This window comes from Rhinoderma darwinii, chromosome 3 (assembly GCF_050947455.1).
Source record: "Rhinoderma darwinii isolate aRhiDar2 chromosome 3, aRhiDar2.hap1, whole genome shotgun sequence".
In the NCBI taxonomy this organism is placed as follows: Eukaryota; Metazoa; Chordata; class Amphibia; order Anura; family Rhinodermatidae; genus Rhinoderma; species Rhinoderma darwinii.
This window is the reverse complement of record NC_134689.1, coordinates 169195878-169213375: the sequence shown is the minus strand read 5'-3', so window position 1 is coordinate 169213375 and position 17498 is coordinate 169195878. Positions and strand designations below refer to the sequence as shown.

General features: G+C 37.5%; 1 protein-coding gene across 2 annotated transcripts in view; it reads right to left on the bottom strand.

The window, feature by feature from the left end:
* The window catches only part of SLC38A4 (solute carrier family 38 member 4), a 121308-nt gene that overhangs the window by 41579 nt on the left and 62231 nt on the right, over positions 1-17498 (bottom strand). Inside the window, exons 1-5 of one of the 2 annotated variants that reach the window (XM_075857022.1) lie at positions 10065-10140; positions 7188-7414; positions 3912-4005; positions 3291-3406; positions 500-573 (exon numbers count right to left, since the gene is read on the bottom strand). In XM_075857022.1, coding sequence (XP_075713137.1) covers positions 500-573; positions 3291-3406; positions 3912-4005; positions 7188-7306 — 403 coding nt within the window. In that variant the 5' untranslated portion in view covers positions 7307-7414; positions 10065-10140. Of the gene's footprint in view, positions 1-499; positions 574-3290; positions 3407-3911; positions 4006-7187; positions 7415-10064; positions 10141-17498 lie in introns of those variants that run through there. The other variant, XM_075857023.1, reaches the window with a different exon arrangement.

The window sequence follows — 17498 nt, the reverse complement described above, 5'->3', positions numbered from 1 at the left end:
GAGTCTGCGCTATCCCTATACCATAATAGTACGGCGTGGTGTGGGAACCACCCACTGCCAGTGCTGTACAATTATAGCGTTGTGCTGGAATGGGTTAAAAAGGATTTGTGAGTTCCCCTTCCATGCCTGTTTGTGATAATACTTGTATTCCCTATAACCTAACAATTCTGGAGCATCTTTTCTTAGAACACTGCACTTTGCCATTCCTCTATTATTCATCCTGGAATTTTATGAATAAATTGACAAATCGGCATTACCATTCCCCTTGTCAATGCATAGAGCTGTACATTTGAGGGGATTCCAAAAAAGAAAATGGGTGTATGTTAGTTTTTTGTTATATTGCGGTCTCTATTTTTCTTTATAAACTTAATGGAACAGGTCCTCAACAATGAAGAATAAAGTCAAAGTGAACAAGTTGGAAGTATATATGGTTGGAAGTAAAATGACATTATAATATAATGCTTATATCTGATATATTGACACATTTAAATTGTCTTACCTCCTTCTTTTGCTGTCTTTAATAAAAGGTGTACAGAATACAGTGATAAAATGGCAACTGCAAGCAGAAGAATCCTAAAGATACAGAACACATGTGATGTTTATCAGTTTTATGTAAGGCTCATCATTATTAACATTTTTACAAAATAAACCAAGGAAAGACACTGACTGCTCTGCTCGGAGTATGAAGTCGTGACAGTCTCATGTATTTATTGAGGCTACTATTAATATGGGTATTTAAAGGGGTATCACACTAAGAACGTTTATCACATAAGCAAATGATAGGTGATAAATGTATGAGGGCTGTTGGTCCCAGCACTGTACTTGGCTGTTTCAGTCGGCCCTATAGACATTATAAGGAGCGACAGCACACATAGGTGATTGCCTCTCCATTTAAAATCCTCTTCCCTGCACAATTTAGTGATCGGTGAGGGTCGCAGTGGTGGGACCCCCAGCCATTATACATTTATCACCTATCCTGTGGATAGGTGATAAATGTCCTTCATGGGAAAACCCCTTTAATAGCAAAATATTGGCATTATATCGGTACGTTCACATGGTAGATTTTTTGCAGAAATTTCTACGACTGTCCCATTTATTTGAAGAGGTTTGCAGAAATCCATTTACATGCTGCAGAGACAATCACATTTAGATGTATGGAGTAGATTTTCAGAATATAACTTCTTCAAAAATAGATTCAAATGTACATTTTTACACCTTTATAATTAGGCTCTGCTCAGAGAAGGTATACGTTGGGAGTATTCCTCGGTGCATACTTCAGATTGAAGGCTGCGATGTATGCCACAGTGTTTTACTATATCCCTCTGTACAAGAAAGCACAACAGACTACACTTTCCTATATAGTAAAACAGAAAGGCTATTCCGACACATAACAGCCGGGCATATGCGAAAAGGACACTCTGCTGGCGTACGCCGTGTGAATAGGACCCTATGGATACGTTTGGCGTGTGCGCTGGGAGCTTTCCCAGCTTTGAGGGATCCTAGTCTTTGCATTAAGGCAAGGATATGAATAGCTATGAAGATATTGAAAGTCATAAAGTATTTCTGTGACCATATAATTTTCCAAATTTGTAGATCACATGTTATAGTAATATTTTTAAAATCCAAGTAATAATATATAATTAGGGATATCTATAATGAAAATAATTGAAAACATTTCTTAATGCACAATGAAATGATGTCAAAGAGACAGGCTGTACATAAAGGAGAGGAAGCTTCATGTCACAAATGAAAATAGAGTTCCCATTATGGGGCTCATTCATGCACACTCTCCCATCAGTGGCCAGAAGTGACCATGTTCTTGACTCTAGGTCCTGTTCCCAACATTGGCAACATTGTTTGCCAATATTGTAGTGGTTCTCCATAAAGGGATTCCAGGTTTAAGGGGAGACCTGACAGATCCGACTTAAAGGGTTATCCGCGTTCTTAATTTTTTTTAGTATTGGCTGCAAATTACCTGAATGAAATCAGCTAGTACTCACCTATCCTTTCCACCTGGCGATTCTGAGCAAATTAGAGGGCTCATGTGTTGCATTTCTAGTATTATCACCGCCGAGCCCTCTGATTGGCTGCAGCAGTCACATGCTGCCTGCCTGCAAACAATCACTGGGAGGGCCGCCGGAGTATTAGCGCTGGATCGCCGGGGGAAAGGATAGGTGAGCACTACTTATTTCATTAATTCAGGTCATTAGCAGACATTGCTAAAAAAAAAATAGAAACCTGGATAACCTTTTAAGTCGGCTCCGTCAGGTTTCCTATTCTACCCTATCTGAGGGGTTGTTAATTTACCAGGGAAGAGACGGATTGGAAATAAATAGTTTTCTATGATTTGATACAGTATTTTAAAGTAAGAAGCCTTTTATATGCTGCCGTGACTGCTGCTTCCCACACAGAGTATTTAACAGCTCTCCTTGGGACTAAAGAAAGAAATATGTCCCCGATCGTCTTTTCCTCTTATATGCTGCTTTCAGATAGGAACGTATGAGACCTGACAGATCCCCTTTAACGCACTGGATGGGGTAGGGTGCCAACCTGAGAAACTGTAGGGGCTTTGTCTGTGTTATGCATACCATTCATGAGAGTTCAATTCTTATAAGCAATGTCATCAGAACGTATCATTAACACTGATATTTACTTTAGAAGTCTAAGCTACTTATAGCTCTGTCTTATCCAACCATGTATTGTATACTGCTATAACTCAAGTTTACAGTATTTGTATTTTAGGCACAGGAACTATATTTGATCCTTGTTCAAACAAGACCGTCCTTAGAGAAACATCTGAACCTAACAAGTCACCTCCAAGCTATGGAGTGAACAGAATTGTGCAATGCTTCATTCAGTAGATCATATTGCCTAGAGTATGTTACTCCATATAAGTGTATGGGCTGCCAGCTGCCGGTACATACAATTACCTTGAGTTCACTTGGTTTGAAACAAGCTCGGAGAATTATTGATGTAACATTTAATATCTAAGAAGGAGCTAAAGAAACAACATCAAGCTGATATCGTAACTGTAAAACACTGAAGGGAATGGGTCAATATTTCCACCATTTAAATTTGTGCTCTAAAACCGGTTTGAGAATGAATATAATATTTTCCAGGGTTGGAAAACATGTTTGTGGGATAAGCCGCTTGTCTGTAGCTTGAAAACCCCCAGCAAGTATAACATCAAAGTAGCCATGTCTTATACGTTACACGTTCTTGTTACATTTATTTGTCGTTACATTTATATGATTCATATCAGAATTTGTATTATTATTAGCAGTACTTACACAAACAACACGATGCCTGTATTAGCCATGGCATAGGAAAGTCCAAGAATTCCACTGCCCATGATGGCATTGCCTAGGTTGAAAACGGACATTCCAAATGAAGTGGTTCCAGGATGCTTTTGGTAAAAGTAAAGAGATATTTTATTTTAATAGCTGGAATTTAAATGTTATGGAGTCATTTTCTGCCAAGAGGTCATGGATTTCTCAACCACCTGACGATTTTTATCTATGATGTGTTCAGAACGGCAGTGCATGTATGAGTTAATAATTACACATAATCCAAACGTATCCACACGGTCCTGCATTTACTGAGACTTGCTGTGTCAAAGTAACGTAGATGATAAGGTCATAGGGTTAAGGCCAGTGTTTCACAAGGGATAGCTGAGACTGACATTTTAGATCCAGATTTGTGTTAGTTAAATGATACATGCAAATAGCTAAATAGTGCTGGAAACTTGTTATTCCTGGGAAGGCAAAGGATAGTGCCAGGAAACAGGCATAAGGAAAATGCTGATACATAAAAAGGAACATAAAACAGAAGAATAGAAACATTCCCAAAATGTGTTTCTTTATGTTTTTTATATAGCTAAGCAGTACTTCACAATGCACAGTAATACTTACATGCTCTTCTGTGTAGTCATCTAATTTCTTCTTGCCAGCCATTCCATTAGTTAGAAACTTTTGACTTTCAGCATCTCCTTCATCGACATATTGGCTGTGTGGGAAAGCAGTGATATGTAACCATAGCGAGTATTGACATGCTTAGGGTACTATACAGTTTATTAAATTGACCTAAATGCTGAATGATGTCATAAAAATAATAATAATGATAATAATAAGATTCATGTATATGCTATATAACCCTTTAATGACCAGCCTATTATTGACCAAGCCATTTTTTACATTTTTCCATCGTCGCATTCCAAGAGCTATAACTTTTTTATTTTTGCATCGACATTGCTGTATAAGGTCATGTTTTTTGCGGGACAAGTTGTAATTTTTAATAGCATCATTTTGGGGTACATATAATTTATTGATTAAGTTTTATTAACATTTTTTGGGGGGGAATAGAAAAAAACCAGCAATTTCGCCACACTTTTTTGCGTCCTAAATTTACGCCGTTTACCGTGTGGTATAAATAACACAATCATTTTATTTAATGGGTTGTTGTGATTGCACCGATACCAAATTTGTATAGCTTTTGTATGTTTTACTACTTTTACACAGCGAAAACCCTTTTTATTCAAAATTATTTGTTTTTGTGTCTCCATATTTGAAGAGCCATAACTTTTTGACTTTTTCGCCGATACAATTGTATGAGGGCTTTTTTTTTGCGGGACGACTTGTAATTTTTATCGGTACCATTTTGAAGTAGATGCGACTTTTTGATCACTTTTTATCACATTTTTTTTAAGGCTGGATTCAAATAAATTTTTGCATGTTTTATTATTTTATTTTTTACGATGTTTACCGTGCGTTAAATGATGTAATAAGTTTATAGTTGGGGTCGTTACGAACGCGGTGATACCAAATATGTGTAACTTTTTACTTTATTTTGTTTTTGAATAATAAAGCAGTTTGTAAGGGTGAAAAATGTTTTTTTCATTTTTTTTTCCCTTTTTTTCTTTCAATTTTTATTACATTTTTTTGTACTTTTTTACTAGTCCCACTTGGGGACTTCACTATGCGATTATCTGATCACATTTATAATACACTGCAATACTTCTGTCAGAGGCATGATGTAGCGGGCATTCACTACAGGCAGACCTGGGGGCCTTTATTAGGCCTCCGGCTGCCATCGGAGACACAGGCATTCGGCGATCTTATCGCCGAGTGTCAGTGGGATGAGAGAGCGTGCCCTCCCTCTCTCCGAAACAACTCAGATGCGGCACTCGCTATTGAGTGCCGCAACTGAGGGGTTAAACAGGTGAGATCGATACTGATATCGATCTCACCCGGTCGAGCAGGGACGCCCCAGCCCTCAGCTACCTCTGGCAGCTGAGAGCAGGGACATTTAACGGCTCCCTGCTCTGTTTATTTATTCCGATGCAGCGCCGTAAAAAGGCTATTGCATCGGAATAAAGCCCGTTAGTGGCCGCCGTAAAAACACTATGGGGCGGTCTCTAACGGGTTAATGGAATAAGTGGGAGTTCCTAATTCTAAAAGAACTGCCAAACTTAAAGTGAGTACATACGTATATACCATTTTTTTTAAAAATCCAAATAGGTAAAATATTCTGTGCTGATTAATTTCTTAATATATCTTTATAGCGTCAGTGCTCCATTTTTCAGATACAAGTTACAAATTCCCTGTATAGACATACATTTAAAATATAACATGCTGGCTACCTGTAGCCGCCACTAGAGGGAGCTTAGGAGCCAACTGAATACTGTTATACATTGTACTCAGTGATTAGACCGTGAGCTCCTATGCTCCGTCTAGTGGCGGCTGCAAGAAGCCAGAATGCTATCTTTAAAAATCCATGTATTGGTATGGGATTTGAAGCTTTATATCTGAAAATCTGAGCTCCTACCCCTGTAAATATATATTAAGAAAATATTAATCTCAGAATTTTGTACCTAAAAAATTACCTGTGGATAAAAAGGTGAAGATTCACTTTAAGGTGTTAAAGTTAGGTAACTAGCATTGGAAGAAATGTATTAGCTATACAGAATATTACTAATTTATTTTTGTAACTGCTCTTTCCATTATGTGGCAATTTCATGGAAATTATTTGAAAAGAAAAGCTATATTTTGTCTGGCACCTACACTAGTTTAAATACATTGAGTATTCTTCAGTATTATCTTCAGAAGACTACTAAATGCAGGTCTGAAGGGTTGAATGAGGTTTTGGTGCAACTCTTCTGTATCTGTCTTCTTTATATTATTTAAGGTAAAGTATACTTTCCATGGTTTAATAACTCAAATATTGCACTACACCATAGCATGGTAAGATGGACACTCCTATTGAAAAATGACATACCATGCTTAAAGGGTAGCTCCAATGATGGTGATGACCCCAATGCCATCAAAAGTTAAAAAAATAAGTGAAGGATTTTTTTTATTATTTCTGTTATGTGTTTTTGAACCATTTTCTAATTGACTTTTATCATTTATTTTCTTTTTTTCTTTTTCTTTTTACAATACAGCTTCTATGTATCCTGTATACATAGAAGCTGTAAAATTCTCTTTCAGCTAATTCCATCAGTTTAGCCGAACTGACGGCTCGGCTGAAATCTGGTTCTGCATGTCTCTGACACCTTGGATCCACCTAATATCGATCACATCTAAGGTATAAACTTAGAGAGAACGATACAGCTTCTATATATACAGGATACAAAGAAGCTGTATCGTAAAAAGTAAAAAAATTTTAAATAAAAGTCAATAAGAAAATTGCTTTAAAACACATAACACATTGGTTTAATGAAAAAACAAACAAACCCATTCAAAGGTGTACATAGTCTTTAAATGTGATGACGAGAGACGTGGTCAGGAAATATGGGTTTGGCTAGCTTAGGAAATCGGACAGCTCTGTAACTTTCCCCTGCAAATAAAAGGCTATTGGCATTGTAGGATTAAATAGGCAACTGGACTGGCCTTGTCTCCCAGCTGCATTTCCCACCGTTACTCTTAACTTTTGGTGTGAGACATGTTATCATTATACCCTTTAAAAAAAGTTGAGGCTCAATAATTTGTAAAGATGATATGATGGCATTCAGTACTGCATTGGCAATTTAGCAGAACTAGCATTTACCAGATGCCTTGGTTTGCATATGTACATATAATAGGCTTCTTTAGGTGTTACACGTATTTTCTCATTAAATGATTAGTCATATTCTCACTTGTGACAGTATCTGTAAACTATTGGGGTTAAACACTTTAATTCCCACTTTTCACCTGTTCATAGTAACTTTCTCAGCATCCATATCTTTGCAATATCCATCTTCAACGCTCTCTCCACTGTTGCTGTCATCATCAGGATCTGTGTTGACTCTTTGCAGCTCCATGCGGTCCATTTCAGCGATCAGCAGTTAATGACTTGGCGCACACCTTTCTTTAAAGTAAACACTACCGTTCTTATTAAGCGTTCTCACACAACGTGTTGATTTTCAGAACACTTTGTACTGCAAACAAAATATAAAGAAAGCATTACATCTCCTCACATCAGCATTGATTACGTATTGGATGCGCTTACTCCTGTCATACCTGGAAGCTTTTCCAGTTCATCTTTGACTTTTTACATGAACAGAAACACCTCATATCTATATATTCTATCTATCTATCTATCTATCTATCTATCTATCTATCTATCTATCTATCTATCTATCTATCTATCTATCTATCTATCTATCTATCTATCTATCTATCTATCTATCTATCTATCTATCTATCTATCTATCTATCGTCTGTCTATCTCACACCTCATATCTATATCTTCTATCTATCTATCTATCTATCTATCTATCTATCTATCTATCTATCTATCTATCTATCTATCTATCTATCTATCTATCTATCATCTATCTATCTATCTATCTATCTATCTATCTATCTATCTATCTATCTATCTATCTATCTATCTATCTATCTATCTATCTATCTATCTATCTATCTATCATCTGTCTATCTCACATCTATCTATCTATCTATCTATCTATCTATCTATCTATCTATCTATCTATCTATCTATCTATCTATCTATCTATCTATCTATCTGTCTGTCTATCTCACACCTAATATCTATATCTTCTATCTATCTATCTATCTATCTATCTATCTATCTATCTATCTATCTATCTATCTATCTATCTATCTATCTATCTATCTATCTATCTATCATCTGTCTATCTCATTTCTATCTATCTATCTATCTATCTATCTATCTATCTATCTATCTATCTATCTATCTATCTATCTATCTATCTATCTATCTATCTATCGTCTGTCTATCTATCTATCTATCTATCTATCTATCTATCTATCTATCTATCTATCTATCTATCTATCTATCTATCTATCTATCTATCATCTATCTATTTGTCATTATTTTATGTAACCATAGTTTCAAAGACATTGTTACATATCAGTGAAACCAATCTAATAATTGTAATTCCCTATTAAATAAAGTATATGATTTTTGCTTAGGGTGTCATAAACTTCAAGAAAGATACTAGGCCAAAATGATATAGGTAATGTTAACAGGCTGGATATCATGCCGTTAAATCTGGGCACACATACCATATGTGCAACCTGTGCAACTGCGCAAGGGCCCGGTAGCTAGGGGGCCCCAATGCTACTGCTAGCTTTCTAATGTCTGTTAGATTTCATGAAAGGAACTGGGTAATTCGTTTCATGGCTCCCAATTACTAGTGGATTATTTAAGAGACATATAGTGTGTGTTCTATTATGAGCTATCGTAGAGCAACAGTCCTGTTTACAGTTTTTGCACAGGAGCCCCTGCTGTCTGTGTACGCTCCTGCCTTTGAGGCTAGGTTTACACCATGTCTGTAGTGTAGATTTAGAGTATATGTGGAAAAGTCTGCTAATGTAGGCATCTAACATGCCCATAGATTTCGATAGCCAAACTAATACTAAAGGAACAATATTTTGGCATATGTTTAGCTAGTGGGCGAATGTGTACAACAGATGTGGGGTGAATCTAGCCGCAGATAACTGGTAATATAATATGATTCTGTGTGAGGTGCACCTTCTTATATGGGGTATGCATATAAGTATGTTATACACATTTTTGGTGTTTGTTATAGTTTTTCTTATGACTTATCTTAACCGAAATTGATTATTTATAGGCTTGTACCCAAGAAGATGGCTTTTTTTTTTTCAAACTGTAAGCCCAAAAAAATGAAAACACCCCAGTACTCCACAATCTATTTCCTATTATTGGACATACAAATATCTTATCACATTTTTGGTGATTCTGAAAAATACAGTAGCTCATCCTATTCCATTAAATTAGTTATGTAATCCTGGATTTACATTAAAAAAATTAAGCAAGATGCGAATATACTAAATTACTTGTTTACAAAAAAGTCACTATAGATCCAATAGAAAATGGTAGACCAATAAAAACTTTTTAATCTATTGTTTAAATCATGTGGCAGTATAAAACTAGCTACACAATTGAAAGAGACTATTAATATGTTGGGTAAAAAGTAATTTATGCTTAGAAATGCATATTTACATGTATTACATAATTTATGACCCTTATCATATTACTCTTTAATACCGGTTATTGTGTGAGTTGCATTTACATTTTCCTAAAGCCAAAATAATAAAAAATAATGTTGTCCAATTTTTGGTGAATTTTGTGTAGCCAGTTTTAAGAAACTATAGCAAATTATGGGCCTCCATCAGGCACTTGGGGCAACTAAAAAAAAAGACAATTATATGGCACAATGTTTGAGTCCAAATTGACAGTAAAATAAAAAAAAATTACATATACAGATATTTATATATACTTATAACACCAACCAATTTATACAAATGCTTCAGAATTGAATTCAGAATAATAATTTACTGCATTAAGCAATTTATAAGTAAATCAATCATCAAATTGTAATATAAGTATTAAATGACTATACTTTAAAAAAAATACAAAAATTTGTTATCTATTTTTCTATAAAGTGCAATTTGTAAAATAATTCTTAGTGTTCTTCCATTTAAAAAACAGCCAAATACATTTTGTTAAAATAAAATATATAAATTCATAAAAGAAATAAACAATTTTACAATCTAAGAAATGTATTAGAATTCTACCTGAAAGTCCAGTTTGCACACTTTCGAGGCAACCGATTTTGATAAACTTTTTTTTGGCCACTTACAATTGTGAAGACTTTTCCTGTGTCATACAGCAGTGAAATATTTAAAGAGAAGTGGGAGTGTAAGTTCTAAACCAATCAAAACTAGCATAAAGGACCAAACCTATTCAAGTTGCGTCAGATTCAGTAGATAAAACCTGATTACGCCAGACACTGTGTACTCAACGAATTTGGCTGTGTACATCTTCTTAAAAAAAACTGGATCTGTGTCCTGAAGCAAAGAAAGATAACCAGTAGTTTGCTAGTCTACATCACTGTGCACTTGTTAACCTAATCATCTCCTGACATAATGAATTACAAGAGTGTATTATTAAAAAAACAAAACAAAACCTAAGTATAAATGCCATAGTAACAAGAAATAAGCTATTCAAAACAACTTTTTTATTTTTCCATTAGTATTGAAATACTGTCACTATTTTTCTTTATTCACTTGTGAGTAATAAAAAAATATTTTCACCCTAAATAGAACTTTCAATTGTTTGTCTGGGTTAAACCCCATTTTCAAATATTCTTTTAGGGAATTCTCATTTGATAGATGGGAGTCCCACATTCACAACTCACTCTGGAAGGCTACAACTCACTATGGAAGGCTACAACTCACTCTGGAAGGCTACAACTCACTCTAGAAGACCCAGCATGTCAGAGCCCTACCCCTTGATTTTTATATTAATTGTGTAATGCTTCATTTCCCCTGCGGTGGTTCTGCAGTGGAATTGAAAACGTGTTGCCAAGTTTTCTAGCAGATTACAGCTATTTGCTGGGAGTCGCAGCAGTAGCGCCCCCTGTAATCATCATATTGTCAGGGGATTCTCTTATCAAAGTGGCATTGTACATGCTTGCACAATTTGTAGGAATGCATTGTGCAATATTTTTAGAGTGATCCATGCTGCCATTTAAAAATGACAAAGCACCTAATCTCACTAAAGTATTGGTCCTTGGAGCTAAAAAGTGATAAGTCTAATGGCACTATATTTGTGGACTATGGGGGTTGTTTTATACAAGAATACAAACTACATCATTGTATACCGTTATACACACACATTTTAGTAGCAAATACTATTTAGAACAATAAGCAGTTTACATACACACACTCACACACACACTAAGGAATAAGGCCTCATGCACACGACCAAATTTATCCACATTATTTGCAGATGATTTGCGGCCCCATTCTTTTCTATGGCCCCATGCACACGACTATGATTTACACGGATCGGTGCGGGGGCTGCAAATCCGGACTACAAAAAACTCAGGACAAGTAATTTTACAGTCCGGATTTGCGGATTCACCAATACTGGTGAATAGTTGTAGATCTGTGAGTCCGGTTGACACATGGATGCACAACAAGGGTCTTTTGTGGTCCGACGGACCGCAACAGACCCGTAGTTTTGCAAACCGCAAAACCAATGCGGTCGTGTGCATGAGGCTCAACACATTTGTTCTGTCACAGCCATTGCACACTGCTAGCTATAATCTAATTGTATATTAGTATAATAAATGATTGCCAATGACACGCAAATAAAAACATGCCATGTGGCTAGATTGTTTTTACAAAGTTAAAGTAAATCTCCTCTTACCAAGGCTTATTTTAAGCAATTTATACTTTATAATTATTCAGTCCTTGCTGTAACAGAAATCAGGTCTTCATGTATTGACTGACTGGTGAGCTTGTAATGGACATGTGTTTATACACAGCAACCAATAGAAAGCAGCAGAGCTACAGTGTGGAGAGAGAGATCATTAGCCTGAACCAATGATGGCACAGGAGGTAGATCCTAGACTACCTTAGTTTGGTTTCTGCAATGAAATATTCCATTTGTAATTCTCAAAGAATGTCTTCTTTCAATTCACCAGGAGGATGGTCATAAATTTAGTGATGTCGCATGTAAAGTTTCTAAATTCGAAATTGTATGACTCGTATTTTCTGAATTAGAGAAACATATAAAAAGTGTATAGAAGTAAAGAAGTTAAAACTATGAACATTCCCAGATGACAGAAACAAGTTGATAAAAGTTCTCATTAAGTTCACCAAAGGTAAAGAGTCATGCAAGGGTCTATGACATAATTCTCTTTGATTTCAACACATATATTTACATATAACAAACAAACAAAAAATAAAATCTAAAAATATCAACTGCAGTTGAATGTGTTTACTCCACTTTATCCAGACAAAAGGTGCAATATTCTCTTTTTAAACTTTAAAAGGAACTGTCATGTCCGTTTTAGTAAATACTTGCATTTCCCACAAAAAAACCATGCTGGAGAATTTTCCTTAGAGATTTGCGTTTTGCCGCTATACCTCCTGGAAATGTATGAACAAATTGACAACTGGGCGTTACCATTCCCCATGTCAATGGAGCGTGTCCTCACACACTCTGACTCTGAGTACTGATTGGACAGTGCCAGAATGTGTAGCGACAAGAGGAATCGTAACACCCAGTTGTTAATTTATTTTTACATTTTCAGGAGGTATAATAGAGGAATGGCACTGTGCAGAGTTCTAAGAAAATATGTTATATTATGGGAAGTGACAGGTGGCGTCCCCTTCAGCATGGATGGGTGATGCAACCTGAATATATATGCATAATTAATAATTTAATGTAAAGAAGATTTCTTTAGACGTTTTGCTATTGCTATTAAAATGTATCTTATTTTTGTGACTTTACTCTTTAACCCCTTAAGGACGCAGCCTTGTTTTGGCCTTAAGGCTCAGAGCCCATTTTTCAAATCTGACATATTTCACTTTATGTGGTAATAACGTCGGAATGCTTAAACCTATCCAAGCGATTCTGAGACTGTTTTCTCGTGACACATTGGGCTTTATGTTAGTGGTAAAATTTGGACGATATTCAGTATTTATTGGTGAAAAATTGCAAAATGTAGGGAAAATGTATAAAAAATAGCATTTTTCAGAATTTAAATGCATCTGCTTGTAAAACAGACGGTTATACCACCCAAAATAGTTACTAGTTCACATTTCCCATATGTCTACTTTAGATTGGCATCGTTTTTTGAACATTATTTTATTTTTCTTGGACGTTACAAGGCTTAGAACATAAACAGCAATTTCTCTTTTTTTTAAGAAAATTTCAAAAGCCTTTTTTTAAGGTACCTCTTCAGTACCTAAGTGGCTTTGAGGGACCTATGTATTAGAAACCCCGATAAAACACCCCATTTTAAAAACTAGACCCCTCAAAGTATTCAAAACAGCATTTAGAAAGTTTTTTAACCCTTCAGGCATTTAACAGGAATTAAAGCAAAGTGGAGGTGAAATTTGCAAATTTCATTTTTCTTGCTGAATTTCAATTTTATTCAATTTTTTTTGTGTAACATGGAAGGTTTTACCAGTGAAATACTACTAAATATGTATTGTCCAGATTCTGCAGTTTTTAGAAATGTCCCACATGTGGCTCTAGCGCGCTCGTGGACTTAAAGAGGCTCTGTCACCAGATTTTGCAACCCCTATCTGCTATTGCAGCAGATAGGCGCTGCAATGTAGATTACAGTAACGTTTTTATTTTTAAAAAACGAGCATTTTTGGCCAAGTTATGACCATTTTTGTAGTTATGCAAATGAGGCTTGCAAAAGTCCAAGTGGGTGTGTTTAAAAGTAAAAGTCCAAATGGGCGTGTATTATGTGCGTACATCGGGGCGTTTTTAATACTTTTACTAGCTGGGCGTTCTGATGAGAAGTATCATCCACTTCTCTTCAGAACGCCCAGCTTCTGCCAGATCACGCTGTGACGTCACTCACGGGTCCTGAATCGTGTCAGACGAGCGAGGACACATCGGCACCAGAGGCTACAGTTGATTCTGCAGCAGCATCGGCGTTTGCAGGTAAGTAGCTACATCGACTTACCTGCTAACGCCGATGCTGCTGCAGAATCAACTGAAGCCTCTGGTGCCGATGTGTCCTCGCTCGTCTGACACGATTCAGGACCTGTGAGTGACGTCACAGCGTGATCTGGCAGAAGCTGGGCGTTCTGAAGAGAAGTGGATGATACTTCTCGTCAGAGCGCCCAGCTAGTAAAAGTATTAAAAACGCCCCGATGTACGCACATAATACACGCCCACTTGGACTTTTACTTTTAAACACACCCACTTGGACTTTTGCAAGCCTCATTTGCATAACTACAAAAATGGTCATAACTTGGCCAAAAATGCTCGTTTTTTAAAAATAAAAACGTTACTGTAATCTACATTGCAGCGCCTATCTGCTGCAATAGCAGATAGGGGTTGCAAAATCTGGTGACAGAGCCTCTTTAAACACAAGCCCCAGAAGCAAAGAAGCACCTAGTGCATTTTGAGGCCTCTTTTTTATTAGAATATATTTTAGGCAGCATGCCAGGTTTGAAGAGGTGTTGAGGTGCCAAAACAGTAGGAATCCCCCAATAGTGACCCCATTTTGGAAACTACACCCCTCAAGGAATTCATTTATGGTTGTTGTTATCATTTTGACCACACAGTTTTTTCACAGCACCTATTTTAATTGGGCTGTTAAATTAAAAAAATGAAATTTTTTCCAATAAGATGTAATTTATGATCAAAATTTCCTATTTTCACAGGGAACAAAATACCCCATTTTGTTGCCCAATTTGTCCTGCAGAGCCCCAGAGGTATCAAAGCAATGGAAACCCACCAGAAGTGACCCCATTTTGGAAACTACACCCTTCAAACAATTCATTTATGGGTAATGTGACTATTTAGACCCCATAGTTTCTTCACAGAACTTAGGGTATGTTCACACGCTGAGCCAAAAACGTCTAAAAATACGGAGCTGTTTTCAAGGGAAAACAGCACCTGATTTTCAGACGTTTTTTGAGCAACTCACGTTTTTTGCGGCGTTTTCTCAGACGTTTTTGGAGCTGTTTTCAATAGAGTCTATGAGAAAACGGCTTCAAAAACGTCCCAAGAAGTGTCCTGCACTTCTTTTGACGAGGCTGTAATTTTACGTGTCGTCTTTTGACAGCTGTCAAACGTCGACGCGTAAATTACAGGTCGTCGGCACAGTACGTCGGCAAACCCATTCAAATGAATGGGCAGATGTTTGCCGACGTATTGGAGCCCTATTTTCAGACGTAAAACGAGGCATAATACGCCTCGTTTACGTCTGAAAATAGGTCGTGTGAACCCAGCCTTATTTGAATTGGGCTGGGAATTTTAAAAAAAATTATTTTTTCCAATAATATGTAGTTTTAGCTCAAAATTTCTTATTTTCACAAGAAATAAAATACTCCATTTTGTTGCCCAATTTGTCCTGAGTGCAGCAATAACCCATTTGTGGTGATAAACTGCCATTTGGGCCCATGGGAGGGCTCAGAAAGAAAGGAGCGCTGTGTGTTTTTTGGAGTCCAGATTTTGCTGGATTGGCTTTCGTGTGCCATGTCGCATTTGCAGAGCCCCAGAGGTATCAAAGCAATGTAAACCCACCAGAAGTGACCCCATTTTGGAAACTACACCCCTCAAAGAATTCATTTCTGGGTGACTATTTTGACCCCACAGTTTTTTCACAGAACTTATTTGAATTGGGCTGGGAATTAAAACAAAATTATTTTTTCCAATAATATGTAGTTTTGGCTGAAAATGTCTAATTTTCACAAGAAATAAAATAACCCATTCTGTTGCCCAATTTATCCTGAGTGCGGCAGTACCCCATTTGTGGTGATAAAATGCCGTTTGGGCCCATGGGAGGGCTCAGAAGGAAAGGACCACCATTTGGCCTACTGGGGATTTTTTGGTGCAAAGTCATGTATGCAGAAGCCCCTGAGGTACCAGTACAGTTGAAACCCCCAAGAAGTGAACTCGTTTTAAAAACGACACCCTTGAGGCATTAATCTAGAGTTGTAGTGAGCATTTTGACCGGAGACATACACCCCATAAACTGTAATGTGGGTTCTCATGGGTACGTCAATACCCTACTTGTGGCTGTAATCAGCTGCCTAGGCACGCAGCAGGGCTCAGAGGGGAAAGACGAGGGGGGATAAGCTGTGCGGAGTGCATCAGGGTAAGTAAAACTGGGGTAGATTAAAAATCAAGGGATGTATGATACATTTTGAAGCACTCTTTCATACGGAGCCTTAGTTTTTCGGGACACGTGTCACATTGATATATTGTGTCCTTCCTTATCCCCCTCTTATAGCAGACTTTGTACCTCTTTTGACTTTTTCCCTTCTTGCCAGTTTGGGGAACTTCTCCTGGAAAGTGTTGCCCTGGTACGATGCGTGTGGCCTCGCCTCCAGAAGTACTGGGTGCCCCCCCTTCTTGGTCCCTAAAAATTAGTTTCTTGATAACCACCTCTTGAAATTCCAGGAAAGTTCCCGTCTGGCCTGTACATCGATGTAGCACGTACGCATTGTACAATGCCATCTGTATGATGTGCCCGGCCAGCTTCTTATACCACACCGCATGGCGCTGTAGGGCTTCAGGACTTGATCTGACAAGTCCACCCCTTCCATGTACCTATTGTAGTCCAGGATGCAGTCTGGTTTGGGGGGTCTCTGTACTGGTACCTCGTCCTGGTACATGGGTACTGGTGTGACATCTCTCTTGTCCTTGTACTTGACACACAATATGTTGCTGCTAGATTGTGCCCTGCTCTCACCCCTTGAGTGGTTGCCCAAGCAGAGTCTTAGGGAGGCCTCTCAGATTTTTTTCTAGCAGTGCCGCATGCCGCAGGACTGGAAGCGAGGCAGTTGAAGAGTGGGACGCTGGTATAAAAATTATCCAGGTAGAAGTAGTAACCCTGGTCCAGCAGTGGGTGCACCAAATCCCACACAATTTTTGCACTAACTCCCAGTAATGGGGGGGGGGCATTCTGGGGGCTGAGCACTGGTGTCCTTCCCTTCATATATCCTAAATCTGTAGGTACACCCTGATGCACTCTCGCACAGCTTATACATCTTTATGCCATACATTGCCCTCTTACCCGGCAGGTACTGGCGGAATTGAACCCTCCCTTTAAAATGTACCATGGACTCATCAATAGAAATACACTTCTCGGGGGTGTATGCTTGGGAAAACCGGGCACTGAAACGGTCTAATAGGGGTCTCCATTTATACAAACGGTCAAAACTGGGGTCATCTCGGGGTGGGCACGGCTCATTATCAGTATAATGTAAGAAGCGAAGTATTGCCTAATTTATTTATTTTTTTAGGTTCCAGTTCAGTTCTGAAGTTGCTTTGAGGGGCCCATATATTAGAAACCCCTATGAAACACCCCATTTTAGAAACTAGACCCCTCAAAGTATTCACAACAGCATTTAGAAAGTTTATGAACCCTTTAGGTGTTTCACGGGAATTTAGAGCAAAGTAGATGTGAAATCTACTTTTTTTTTTGTCAGAAAATCCTTTTTATACCACTTTTTTTTATAACA